At 33.4% G+C, this 14,428-nt stretch overlaps 1 protein-coding gene across 9 annotated transcripts in view; it reads right to left on the bottom strand.

The window, feature by feature from the left end:
- Nucleotides 1-14,428, bottom strand: part of Dop1a (DOP1 leucine zipper like protein A) — a 105,259-nt gene that overhangs the window by 24,133 nt on the left and 66,698 nt on the right. For all 9 annotated transcript variants that reach the window (XR_007347461.1, XM_015499042.2, XM_015499033.2 and 6 more), the window contains 6 exons: nt 14,048-14,145; nt 12,374-12,639; nt 8,654-10,643; nt 7,055-7,166; nt 6,770-6,952; nt 5,121-5,246 (listed from right to left, as the gene is read on the bottom strand). Coding sequence is in view for 8 of the 9 variants with exons in the window: in XM_015499042.2 (XP_015354528.1) it covers nt 5,121-5,246; nt 6,770-6,952; nt 7,055-7,166; nt 8,654-10,643; nt 12,374-12,639; nt 14,048-14,145 (2,775 nt within the window). In the remaining variant the exon portion in view is untranslated. The remainder of the gene's footprint in view (nt 1-5,120; nt 5,247-6,769; nt 6,953-7,054; nt 7,167-8,653; nt 10,644-12,373; nt 12,640-14,047; nt 14,146-14,428) is intronic.

The raw sequence follows: 14,428 nt of genomic DNA, 5'->3' as shown, positions 1-14,428 counted from the left end.
TTAGCTCTCTTATACTTTTATTCCTATCATTTCAACATATTTATGCTGTTTTTATTTAGATCAATATCTAATGTTCATATGACTATCTGCGGTAGTGCTATATATTATGGTAACTTTGTATTTCTTCTTTTGAACAATATTTTGTTTTTTAAAGTTAATAAACTGCTTTTTTGTTTACCTCATTTTTTCTAAACCTACAACAAATTCATCCCTAGATGCTCCAACAACTGTAAATCCCCTCTAATTATATTTTCAAGTACTCCAAGTCATTAATCTTATACCTTTTCCTCATCCTCTTCTATTTTTTTCTCCTTGAGACATTTCTGTTAGACATCTTTCTGTTCTACCCTGAATTGGTACTCTCTAGGCTTGCTACACAGTGTCATGTTGATATTTGTCCTGTCACTATCATCCTGGAAGGTACCCTTGTTCTTCTGTGTTGGAACCCCTATTTTTTTGATCCCTGTCTTCTTACTTCTTGTTTTATGTGGAATAACTTCTTTGGTGGAGCTGCATCTTCCAGTAGTTGAGAAACAGTGACTTTATTGATTTTTTTTTTCTTTTGGAGATACTGCATGGCTGAAAATGCCATTAGTGTTATTGTCTGGCTATAGAATTATAGATTCAGATTTTGTTCCCATCAAAATTTCCAGTGTTCTGTTGACAAGTCTTATTATTTGATAAGACCAGTATTTTTTTTTGCTTAGTAGAAGATTTTAGGGTCTCCTCTTCATTCCCCAATGTTCTGAAATCAAATGTTGACTTTTGTATGGTATCTTTTCACAGTGCTAGACATAATCTGAAAATTTGTTTCCTTCATTTGTGAGGATTTTCTTGTAGAATTCAATATTTTTCTCATCTCATTTTTTTGTTCTATATTTCTGCAAAAAGAGTGAATCTCCAGTATAACTCCCTAATTATCTGTTTTATTCTATTTTCCTTATCTTTAAGCATATATTTAACTTCTTTATTTTCTTTACCTTTTTTTGGATAAGGAATTGAACCCAGGGATGCTTAACTACTGAGTAACAACATCCCCAGCCTGTTTTTTGAATTTTTGAATTTTGAGACAGTGTCTTGCTAAGTTGCTCAGGACCTCATTAAGTTGCTGTGGCTGGCTTTTCACTTGTGATCCTCCTGCCTCAACCTCCCAAGCTTCTGGATTACATTAGGCATGTGCCACCACACCTGGTTATATTTCACTTCTGATAGTTATCTTCTTCTAATATTTTACCACTTCCTATTCCAAACTTTCTACTGATTTTGCTTTTTTTTTGCTATGCAAAGAACATCCAAGAAAAAAATTTTTAATTTTTATAACTTCCTCATCCTACTTAATGGATGCAATAGGACCTTATCCATTGATGGACATTTTACCTTTTTTTTTTTTTTTTACATTATCTGTATTACTTGACTTTTTATTTATTTTTTGTTCTTTTTAGATATATATGACAGTATATTTTTACATATTTGTGCAAACATGGAATATATCTTATTCTAATTAGGATCCCAGTCTTGTGGTTGTACATCATGTAGAGATTCATTGTGGTGTATTCACATATGTGTACATAGGAAAGTTGTGTCAGATTCATTCCATTGGCTTTTATTCCTATACTCTTCCCTTCCCTTAATTCCCCTTCACCAAATCCAGTGAACTTCTATTCTTTAACCCTTTTGTTGCATGTTAGCACCCACATATCAGTGAGAACATCTGACCTTTGGGCTTTGGGGATTGGCTTATTTCACTTAACATGATAGTCTCCAGATCTATCTGTTTACCAGTAAAGTCATAAAGTCATTGTTTTTTATGGCTGAGTAATATTTCATTATGTAGACATCCACATTTTCTTTATCCATTCATCTGTTGAAGGGCACCTAAGTTGGTTCCATAGTTTAGCTATCATGAATTGAGCTGCTATAAACACTGATGTGGCTATACCACTGTAGTATGATGATTTTAAATCCTTTGGATACATACCAAGGAGTGGTATAATCATGTCAAATGGTGATTCCATTCCTTGTTTTTTGAGGAATCTCCACACTGCTTTCTACGGCAGTTGTACCAATTTCCAGTCCCTCTAGGAGTATATGAGTGTAGCCCTTTCCCACATTTTCACCAACATATGTTACTTGTATTCTTGATAATTGCTATTCTGACCAGGGTGACATGAAATCTCAAGTGTAGTTTTAATTTGCATTTCTCTTATTGCTACTTTTTTCATACATTTGTTGACCATTCATATTTCTTCTTCTGTGAAGCGTCTGTTTAGTTCCTTTTCCCACTTAGTGACTGAGTTATTTGTTTTCTTGGTGTTAAGTTTTTTGAGTTCTTTATTTGAAATATAAAATATGAAATAACTGTACATATGTGGGTTTTTCTCTGTGTCATCTATTCTGTTCCATTGGTCTTCATGTCTGTTTTGGTGCCAATACCATGCTGTTTTTGTTACTATAGCTCTGTAGTATAATTTAAGGTCTGGTATTATGATGCTTCCTGCTTTGCTTTTCTCACTAAGGATTGCTTTGGCTATCTACTTTGGGTCCCTTATTTTTCCAGATGAATTTCATGTATTCATTCTATGTATAATGCTGTTGGAATTTTAATAGGAATTGCATTAAATCTGTTTAGCACTTTTGGTAGTATGGCCATTTTGACAATATTAATTCTGCCTATGTATGAACATGAGAGATCTTTCCATCTTCAATTTCTTCTTTTAGAATTCTGTAGTTTTCATTGTAGAGTTCTTTCACCTCTTTTTTTTCCTGTTTGTTTTAGTCAATTGTGAGTGAGATAATTTTCCTATCTGCCAAACTTTCTAAAATCAAATTTTTGGGATCTTTATCACATTAGATTTTCTTCACATGACTAGTAATCCTTGGTTCTCTATTCATGTTTAAAAATGACTCTTATACTAATACATTAATACATACAGAGTGCTTATTCAATAAGTGAGTCTCCCCTTTTCACCTTCTTTCTCTCTTCTTTAATATTTCTTTTAATTTATATCACTCTAAGAAATATTATTTCTGTCATTTAGGTAGTTAAGTGGAGAAGTCTCAATTTGAAATCTAAGGATCTAGTTTCAAAGTTTAGACTCTTAAGCACTATGTTAATATTACCTTTCAAAAACAAAAAATGACGGAATACTGTGTATTCATGTGTAAGACTAAGGACTGGTATGCTTCCCTGTGTGGTGATAGCCAATATTTTTGTTAGGGGCCTAAAGTCAGGTCATTTTCCCAGAGAGAAAGCCTCATTCAAATCTCAAATCTCCTACCTGGAGACTATATGGTTTCCTGGCAACTCACTGGAGTGAGGCTAATTTCCATTTTTTCATTATAGATTGAGTATTCCTAATTAAAAAATCTGAAATCTGAAATGCTCTGAAATCTAACTTATTGAGTATCACGTTGGTGCTTGTTTTAGTCAGTTTTTGCATTGCTGTGACCAAAATACCTGAGAACACAACTTAGAAGAGGAAAAATTTATTTGAGGCTCATTATTTCAGAGGTCTCAGTCCATAGATGGTTGACTCCACTGCTGTGTACTCAAGTTTAGGCAGCATATCATGAAAGAAGGTTGCAGTAAAGAAAAGCTGCTCCCCTCATGGCAGTAAGGAAGGAGAAGGAGTGAAGTGAAGGGGCAACAGGAAGAACCATCCTTTCAGGGCATACCTCATGGTGTTCAACCTCTTTCAGCCACACCCCACCTACCGACATTTACCACCCAGTCAATCCATCAATCTAGGATGAACAGATTAGGCTACAGCTCTCATAATCCAATCATTACATCTGAACATGCATTATCACAGGATTTTTTGGGGGAACACCTCATATCCAAACCATAACAGTATTCAAAAAGTTTCAGATTTTGGATTATTTTAGATTTTTTAGGTTAGGGATGTTCAATAAATATCTGAAATCAGAAAACTCTGAACTCAAGCATTTCAGACAGGAATATTCAACTTGTATGGAGACTTTCCTGAATTTTCCTGCTTTCAGCTTGACATTTATTAAATTCTACCTGTATGAACTTCATGCCCTTGGGTGCAAAAACTCTCTTGACATACTCTTCACAGGGTGAACTTGACTCTCATCTCCTACTGGGGTTGAGTAGGAGAAAGAGATAGTTGCTTTGGTTGAGGAAAAGGGATCTAGAAGGCATCTAACAGATCCTTACATGAACTTTCAGCCCTATACCAGCTTTCTGGCTTTAAAAGTATCTGATAACTTATATTTCAAGACAGTTTTATAGTAGAAATCACTTAACTTCTTGCAGGTTAGCAGTTGAATATCAGCTTTTTCTATTATGTTACAACTCAAAAAGAGTTTTTTGGGAAAGACTTTGACTATTTTTAAATAATCTAGAGTTTCAATTCTGTTCAATGTGATATCTACTACAGAAACTTCACATGCAAAATAATGTAATTTGGCAGAATTATTTATTTTTATTACTTTAGAAATGGCAGCAGTATGTAATGAGAAAGAAAATTTTAGGTGCCCAAATCACATATTTCATATGCATGTAAATTATTTAATAGTATTATTATTCTAATTTGTTATGATTTATTTCCAATCTAGAATACTCTGAGATTTAAAATTTATAAAGTAACAAAATTTTCACCCAAGCAATTGAGTCAAAACCAACATATGAATTACATTTAGAAATATTAATTAAGCTTTCTCCATATTCTTATATTATACCCTAAATGACTAGCATTTTATAGATACTATATCATATTACCATTTCTATTTAAAATATAATGACAATCTTAATATTATACTAATTTTTCTTTACCTTTTTTTACATAAACATTACTTTTGATAGGAGTCCTGGGTATGTAACCCAGGGCCTCATGCAGGTGCTCTACCACTAAACTATGTCCCCGCCTATAAAATTATATTTTTCATACTTAAATTTTAATAAATACTTATTTTAAAAATTTAGGCAACAAGTCATTATCAAAACTTAGAGATGAAAGTTTGCTTTTCTATCCCATCTCAGCTCCATTATAGCCCATGAAGAATTGAAAGTCATTATGTACTTGCTAAATGAAAAAAATTAGTATGTATTTACCAAGTGAAAAAACCAAAAAAGCACCAAATGGTTAAATACAAACCTTGGTTCGGGTAGTGGTTTTGTTCTGTCTTCTTTCATTCCATACAAATGCAACAGCAGCCATGAAGTGAACTCCATGATTCATTGAAATGGGGCCCAATAATTCAAGGATCTGCTGTCTCAAGTTCTAAAGCAGTTTAAGTAAATGACAAGTGAAAAAATGAAAACAATAATAACTTGATTGAACATTTAGTCTTTCCTGAATATTATTCAATATTTACATGTTTATTCCCCAAGTACCAGCAAAGAAACTTTTATGTTAAGAATTATAATCATTAATATTTTCATTCTATAAGAAAACAAACTATGTAAAATGGAACTACAATTGGCCAAATGCAAATGAAACCACTGTGATGAGATACTAGAAAAATACAAAATGTGAAATCAAATTATTGTTTGATTAGGGTACTTTTTAAAGCTGGGACATTTTATAATTATAAAACACTCTGTGCTTTATATTCAAGTGAAATAAAACATAAAAAGTACAGTTTAATCTAAACATCAGTTCCTAGATGAAATGTTCTCATGGTTTGCATCCTTCTACTTTCTCCAATTCTTTATATATTCCTATGAATTCCAGATCTATTTGTCAGGTCTACAAGTATGATTAGGTTATTGAAAGATGTCCATTTCACAACTTGACAAATAATGACAACATTCATATAATGTTTAAGTAAAAGTAAATAATTGGAAAAATAGCAGAGTACAAAGAATACTTTTAAATCAATCATTAATCTTATCACTCTGATTTCATCATTCTTAACACTTGAACTTTCTTGTTTCTTCTGCAAACTTTTTTTTAATATAATTAAAAATACAACAATTGTTCAAATACATAATAGCACTCTTTACCTAATAAGAATTCTTCAAAACCAAAACCATTTGTGATTAAATAGTGTAACTCTGAGAGAATACTGTTTAACCATTTCCTTATTTATTGTTTAGAATCTTTCTTTGCCATTAAACAATGCTCTAATGAACACTTTACATAACTTTGATAACCTTTGAATTCATTCCTAAAGTAGATTTCTAGGTCAAAGACTATGAAACATTTAAATCACTCTACACGTATTGCTAATTAGAATGTCAACTTAAAAAGGAGCAAAGTTATAACATGTGTGAAAAAATTTAGCCTTTTCTTTCTTTTTTTTTGTGGTGCTGGAGATTTAACCCAGGGCCTTGTGCATGTGAGGCAAGTACTCGACCAACTGAGCTACATCCCCAGCCCGTGTAAATTAATTTAAAAAACATGTCACACATAAGATAACACAAAAGACCAAATATTGTATTATTCCATTTCCAATAAATACCCACAAAAATCAAATCCATGTATAAGAAAATATTGGTCAAATGGGGATATGAATGGGAACAGGGAGGGAGTGAAAGGACATGAAGAATCTTTTTTGTAGCGAAGAAAGTGTTTGACAATTGAATTGTGATAGTTTTGCAACTTGGTAAGTTTACTAAATAAGTGGATTTGTATATTTGAAAAGGATATGTCAGTTATATCTCAATAAAACTCTTATTTTAGAATTTATGTAGAGTGCCATAAACTACTCAAACTATCCATACATTCTGAATATAATCTTGGGGAAAGTACTCAAATATTAAGACTCTTGAGTGCTACAGATTAAGAGTGAACTGACTAACCTTTGTTGCTCCAAGATTAATAGTGGTAACAGATGCAGATGCAGCAACAGTCATCTTTTCTGAAGCATCAGCCTGATGCAGTATGCTCCAAAGCAATGTCACAGAAGACATGATCATGTGAAGAATTGAGAGGATTCCACTGCGTGCTTCAAACAAGTGTTTTTGGTCTATATTGACCAAAAGCTATTAAAGTAGGGGAAAAAACATAATTACTAAGGTTTATGGGTAGGGACTTATGGAACCTCATAGTTTTTAAAAAGCAATCAAATATTTATGTAGTCTTACTTGGTGATACTGTGTAGTTGGATCCAACAAACAATAATGGATAATGGCTGTGATTCCTTCCAAAAGAGTAAGAATCATATCTGGCGGAATAATTGATGCCATCCACAGAGGCCTGAAATAAAATTTATTTATCTGAACAAAGTGCTCTGAAAGCATAGTTCATATTTTATCATTAGTAAATATCCAGCACATGTCAGGCACATGGTAGGTGTTCAATAAATAGTAGATGAATAAATGATTAAAAGAATAAGTTGGGGACTTCTATTTCCTAATCTATTAAATAAGTTGGTCTAAATATACTAGAATTCTTTTCATCTAAAGAATTCTATACAAAATAAATATAGCCAGCGAACCTCTAGCTATTAGGGAATGGCAGACATATCAATATTAAATGACAGTTTTCTTATTGTTTTACATGTAGTAGCTGAGGTTATATTGGAGAACAGCCAGACACCATACATCTGGCTAATTTTTCACAGATTAATTTTTTTAATTTTTATTTATTTTTTTAAATTAATAATAGGATTTAATTTTTATAAATGAACATGGCTGTCTTTATCTCTATTAAATGAAACATGAAATGTTAACATTGAATAACATGTATGAATGATTGAAAGAATTTAATGAATCTTTATAGTTTATATTTTTGGAGATATTTATTAAGATAAAAGAAAGTTTTTTAAAAATAAACTGTTAAGTTTTTAATAGTGTTAGATTTACAAAATGCTGCGAAGAAGGTAGAGACTTCTCATATGTCATATGCCTGGATCCTACTATTATATTATATATTATGTGCATTATTTTTATCTAATATATGGCCATATATAATATTATACATCTTAAAGCATTGCTTTTCAACAATGAAGCAATATTGATATATTACTATTAACTAAAGTCCATGCTTTATTTAAACTCCTTAGTTTTTAATCCACTATCTTTTCTTGTCCTAGGATCCAATTCAGATGTAATGTTTCTTAGACTTTTTTGTCTGTAAGAGTTTTTCACACTTTTCCTTATTTCAGAAGACCTTTACAGTTCTGAGAATTACTGGTAATTTTTAACATTCATTTTTACTACACAGGTAGTAAAGTCCACCACCAAACCAGGAACATCCAAAACGTAAAACAAAATTACATGGGAAAGAATTATTTGTACATTTACTTTCAGCCCAAAATTCATTTGCACTTAGATAACGTACCAAATACTCTAAGAAAACTCTTGGCTGAGCTTCCTATTACTTGTGCTAGCTGAACCAAGAAGACTATCAATATTAATTTTAACGCTTGAGGGGAAAAAAAGGCCTGTTTTAAGTACTTCTTCTCTTTCTAGATTCTTTTATTGATAATTTTCCTCAAGCTAAATTTTCTTCTTTGTGAAAATGTCACACTATTTGTAACCAACTGAAAACCACTAATTTACTTTAAAGAAATGGTGGTGTTAGGGATTGAGTTTAGGGTATTATGAATGCTAAATACACATTCTACCACTGAGCTACATACACCCTTAGCCCTATTCAAACTGTTACCGACTTTTTGGGCACTTAAAGCATTCATATGTATGAAAAATATCAATGACAACAAAGTTAAAATCAACCCTTACCTACTATCAGATAATCCTGTTTCATATTTGTACTGCTGAATTAGATTATCCAAATTTCTGCACAGCTGTAGAGTCACAGAAACAACCACTCTTTGTAGAACTTTTCCCATGTAAGGCAGAGTAGATGTGATTAAACCAATCCATTGTGGATGCATCTTACATGCACAGTGTTGATGCAAAGCTCGTATCACTGCACAGAGGAACATGCCTTGACACGTAATTGGCTGAGCATGCAAATACTGAAGAGAAGTCATGGGCTGATGGGGACCAATATGCTCCAGGTCGGATACAACAAAGTCAAAACCTGTTTCATTCTCTTCGGGAATAGTCATTACACGGTCTTCTAAAACAATCAGCCTTTGAAGCACCCTAAGAAGTTGTGACTGGAGTGTGCTGCCATTGTCAAATTCATCCTCTGAGAAATTAATAAGGCTATCCTCTGAAAAACCTTCTTCCACAGCCACCATATTTTTGCCTGCCATCTTTTCACTATGCCATTTCTGTACACTAAAGATAGATGACAGCAAACAATGAAGAATCACTTTCTGAACTTTACATTTAGATAACATGTCAGAGATAAAACTAGGGAAACCCTTTGCTGAGCTTTCTATTACTTTTGCCAGTTCAGTAAAGAGAAGAGTCAAAATTTCTATACTCATCATCTGCATATTTCGATTGCCTATTAAATCTTGTGCAGTGACTTTGACATGAGTTGGATAATGGCTACGCATGTAATATAAACAGAGGGAAATAAGAATTTCTATGTACATGGAACTCCGGAAGTTATGATTTGAGTCCACTGGAATATGACTATAAAAGTCTTTGCCCATAACAGAGATCCGGTGTCTGGCCAATAGATTCTGAAGCAGAGACAACTGAGGAGTATATGCATTATTTACACTAGTGGTTGAAATGGCATTTACAAAAGCAACAGGGTTGGTTTTCAAGATGGCTTTGATGGCAGAGAAAGCATACAGAGTCCTTGATGAATCATACAACTGGAGATACAGGAGCACGTGTTGATAGAGAGGATGGATATTGAAATTGGGAGATTTCCGTGATCCTGGAGAACCCACATCACTCTCAATTTCAGAAATTTCTCCCTCTCCACAGCTATACCAATTTTCTAAATCCAGACCATCACTAAAGAATACACTGGTTTGTTTGAGTTTTTCATTTGAAGTTTTTTTCTTGTCATCATCCTTTTTTTTTGCAAGTTTTACTTTGGGTTTTGCTCCCGGTTGTTTACCCGATTCCTTAACAATTGTTTCTTTCTCTGAGATTTTTTCTGACAATTTTTCTCTGAAGCTGAATTGGATACTACTGTGACTTCTCTGTCTAGATTTGGTTTCTGTGGAAGCAACAGAAGAATCATGTAGAGTCTGTGTGGTTCCTGAAACACAAGGTGAGGAGCTATTTCTGGAGATTCCATTTGCCAAGCACTCACAGCTTTCCTCTATAGACACAGAAAGAAACTGAGGACTTTCATTTGGCAACGAAGCACTGTGACTCCGCTGACTGGAATGATCTTTACTTTTAATCACCTCCTCACCTAGATCTAAATCACTACTCTTTGGGGGCAGAGCTTCAATTTCTAATTCAGATGTAACCGATGCAGATTCTGCTTCAAGGCCACTTACAACTTTACATATCAGGTCAAACACTACCTGCTGAACATCATCATCTGGGGAGCTTTCCTTTTGCACGTGAGAATCCTCGTGGGCATTCACATTTTCAGGATCAGCTTCATAACTTAAGTTGTCCCCAGCAGAGGACTGTGAACATCCAGAGTCTGAACTCTGAAGTATTTCTATCTGTTGGTCTGGAAGATCAAAATCAGAAACAACCATTGGAATTGTCTCACTGCTTGTACTCAGGAGGGAAAGTCTGTCACTCAATGGATTAACTGTGAGACTGAAGTTCTCTATTTCATCCATGGTCAGTGGCTTTTCACCATTTCCTTTTGATGTGATGAGTTGAATTTGACTTGCTGGCATGTGACAAAAAATAGTAAAGAAGAAAGTACAAAATGTATTACAATTAATGGAATGTAGAAAGAGAGACTGAATTTGAAAATTTTTACTTAGTTTCATTGTCTATATTTTATTAAAATTACATTTTAACTTTTCATTATTTTAGACCTTTTAAATCAATATGACATAGATGACTACTAATTAGAATTTATTTAATGGTAACAGCACATTTAACAGACAAAATAAATCAGTTTACTTTCTCAGAGGAGGAATTAGCCACACCTCTGGTCAGAGATATTCTTCTACTATGATGGAATTACCTTTAGAGCTTATTTAGCAATCCTGGTTCTGCAAAGGCACTGCAGACATTCCACTGGGAATTTATAGGAAGACTATAAATTACCCTCTTATCCCTAAAATAAGGCATCCTTTTTACTACAGGTTAAGATTTTATTTTTCCTCCTTGGATAATGTTTCCCTTTAGTTATGCTGTTTCTAAGAATTCAAACAGTTTAGTTTATAGTCAAATGTACAAACAGATAATCTCTTTTATTGTGATAAAATTCAACAAATATTTATAAATTAACTATTATGTGTAAGGCCCTAAACTGGGAGACAATGAAGGAGGAGGGAAGAAAGAGGCATCATTGCTCCTTTCTAAGGCATTTAAAATTGGTAGGAGATCACAAATACATTCATTAGTATGCCCCTACAGATACTTTATTGGGAGCATACTATGTTGATGGCATTCTTTTATAAAAGGTAGAGGCCTCAGTGCCATATTAGTATCCAAATACTGTTAAATTCACAATACAACAGATGAGGTACGACACTTGATCTCAGAGGGGAGGTAAGAATTAGACAGACAGGGATTATGGCAGGTAAAGTGCTGCCTCCAGGATGTTTTGGAAACAAGCTGGTAGAAAAAGTTCTTAGACTATACAGGTTAAGCAATGGAAGGGAATCTAGAGAGAGGAGTCAAAGTTTTAGAGAAACACACAATGTGGAGTAGAATGATGATTCCATTTACTAGCCATGAGGCCTTGAGAAAGCTATAGCCTTCTAAATATTAGCAACCTGTTTGGTAAAATAACCTTTATATTATTGATCTCATAGGCTTATTAATCAAGACATATAAATAAGATATGTGAGTCTTTAGTCCCTAAAGTATAATGAAGGGTCATTATCACTGTATAAACAGCATGACTTGATATTTTATGAAGTGTGGACTTCACAGTAATAGTGAATAGTTATCAAACATTTATACCAGGCACTGCACTAGGCATGTCACAATCTAATGTTACCTAGCATGTTTACATCTAATGTTCATAATAAAATCTGAGTAGTGGGTACTATTATTCCCATTTTTTATATAAAGAAAATGAGTAATGATTCATCAAACTAAAAAGTACACTATAGGCTTACTATAAATTCTCAGTGGAATGTCTGCAGAGCCCTTGCAGAACCAAGATTGCTAAATAAGCTCTAAAGGTAATTCCATCATATTAGAAGAACGTCTCTGACCAGAGGTGTGGCTAATTCCTCCTCTGAGAAAGTAAACTGATTAAAGAGATCCAAGAACTCATTGATGAAGTACATTCTGACAAGGCCATACAGCACTGCTAGTGCATAAGAAGAAATATACCATGGAGAAATCACACATACAATTCTCTTGCCAATCACTGTTGTATTTCACTTTAATAACTAAATTCTAAATAAAGGTGTTCTATTTCCATGTGATATTCACCATTGCTGCAGGCAAAATTCTGCATGAAATGCTTGTCACTCTCACTCTCTTCTCCTGAATAACAGGGAGTCTTATGCCAATAACGTTCTGCTTGTACACGCTGCACTGAAACCCTCTGAGTTTTTGGATGGAGCAGAAGCAATAGCAATGGTTCCAAAACTCTTGCAATATCATGTCTTTGTAGGACTTGGTTCAGCCAGGCTTGTCCCACAGAGCTAGTAGAACCATCAAGACTGTTAAGGCTGTCTAACATGATGAACAATGACCTAAAATAAACACCAATCATTAAAACAAAGAACACAACACCTTTAACTGTAATAGTCTAATTTTTCTGCAATATTATAAATTGTATATCTTATTTTAAATTAACTATTTTAATATAATCACACTTTAAGATAAATTTTGACCACAGCCTTTTTATAATCTTAATTTCAACAGAAATGAAAAAGGAGAAAGTAATTTTTCCCTTTATTATATGCTTGTGTTTTACTACTTTTTTATTACTTTCATAACATAAAGTCTAAAGAATAGAAAAACTATATTTAATTAGTCTTTTTTTAAGCATCATATTAACAAGTACTGAAGCTTCTGCAAGTCATCATTATTTACATGCTAGTCAGTGCTATGCCACTCCCATTCTCTTCAGAGTCAAAATTAAAATGCTTAATTCAAGGAAATAAACAACTCAACACTGAATATCTTGTGTACCTCTGGACAAGCAATTTAATTTCTCTGGGCCTACATCACCTTATTTGTAAGGTGAGGAGAGGTAGTTGTCAGGGTAGAGATGGTTATTTGTAAAGAACCTAGATCAAGGCTTAGTTAACTATAGGGGTTTCAATATATAGTTCAATAGTAGATCATTTAAAAATGGTGATGCTGATTGAAAAAGCACCAGTTGAACTAATGTGCACAGAACACACACTGGATCCTAAGCTAGGTTTTCAGAATAGTTGGGTTTGTGGCCACTCTGTGAGACCTTCAGGTAAGACTATTTTATGATAATACATGGTAGTTCCTTGGAAGTTATTGTGTGAGCAAAAATACTCTCAGGTAACTACACAATCCATAGAAGTGGTGTGTCAGTGTTTTCATTCATAGATTTTATTTTATTTTATTTTATTTTAGAGAGAGAGAGAGAATTTTTTTAATAATTATTTTTTAGTTCTCGGCGGACACAACATCTTTGTTTGTATGTGGTGCTGAGGATCGAACCCTGGCCGCACGCATGCCAGGCGAGCGCACTACTGCTGAGCCACATCCTCAGCCCTCATTCATAGATTTTAATTAGTCCAGTTCATGCAGGAGATTGAGGATAATTGCTTGAGAAACAAACAATATACTATTTATATGCAATTTCACTGAATGTGACTATAGGCTCAAGAAGGCTGTTATCCCTGGCAACTAGAATGGTGCCTGATACATAGTTGGGACTTGATAATGGTCCAATGAAAAGAAGGGATGCTTAAAAAATCTACAACTAGGAAGGGAAAATCTGGTGGGTAACTGAGACTGCCATACATTTTAATAATATAGCTTAGATTTTTCAAAATACCTAATAAATTCTGTTTACAAAATTTGCAAATTTCTATCTTCTTCTATTCCAAAATAGAGCATTCAATAAGAGACAACAAGATATCTGACTGTAAAATCTGAAAATAAAATGTAACCAACCTGTCAAAAGAACGTGCAAAAGATGACTTATTTATATGGAGATCCCTTGTTAGATGCCAAAGAACTGCAAACTTTGCATGTGCTTCCATCCTTATTTTCTAAGGACGAATATGGGAGATTAAATTATTTTATTGTTTTAAAGACATTAATTTCAGGAACATTGTGTTCAATGTTTACAGTGCTCAAATACACTCTACATAAACTTTGATTACACTTTTATGAAGTAGAAACTTTTATGAAGTAGAAAAATACTTGTATGTATACAGAAATATTAAACCAAGTCCCTCCTCTCAAAACAAAAAACACCCAGCATTTTTCTTAAAATTTTATTTCTGAAAAATTTTGAAAGAATATAGTAAAGCAGAAATATAATTTTAACAC

Source organism: Marmota marmota, unplaced genomic scaffold (assembly GCF_001458135.2).
Source record: "Marmota marmota marmota unplaced genomic scaffold, marMar, whole genome shotgun sequence".
NCBI classification, from domain to species: Eukaryota; Metazoa; Chordata; class Mammalia; order Rodentia; family Sciuridae; genus Marmota; species Marmota marmota.
Note: the sequence above shows the minus strand (reverse complement) of the source record. Positions and strands in the feature narration are given on the sequence as shown.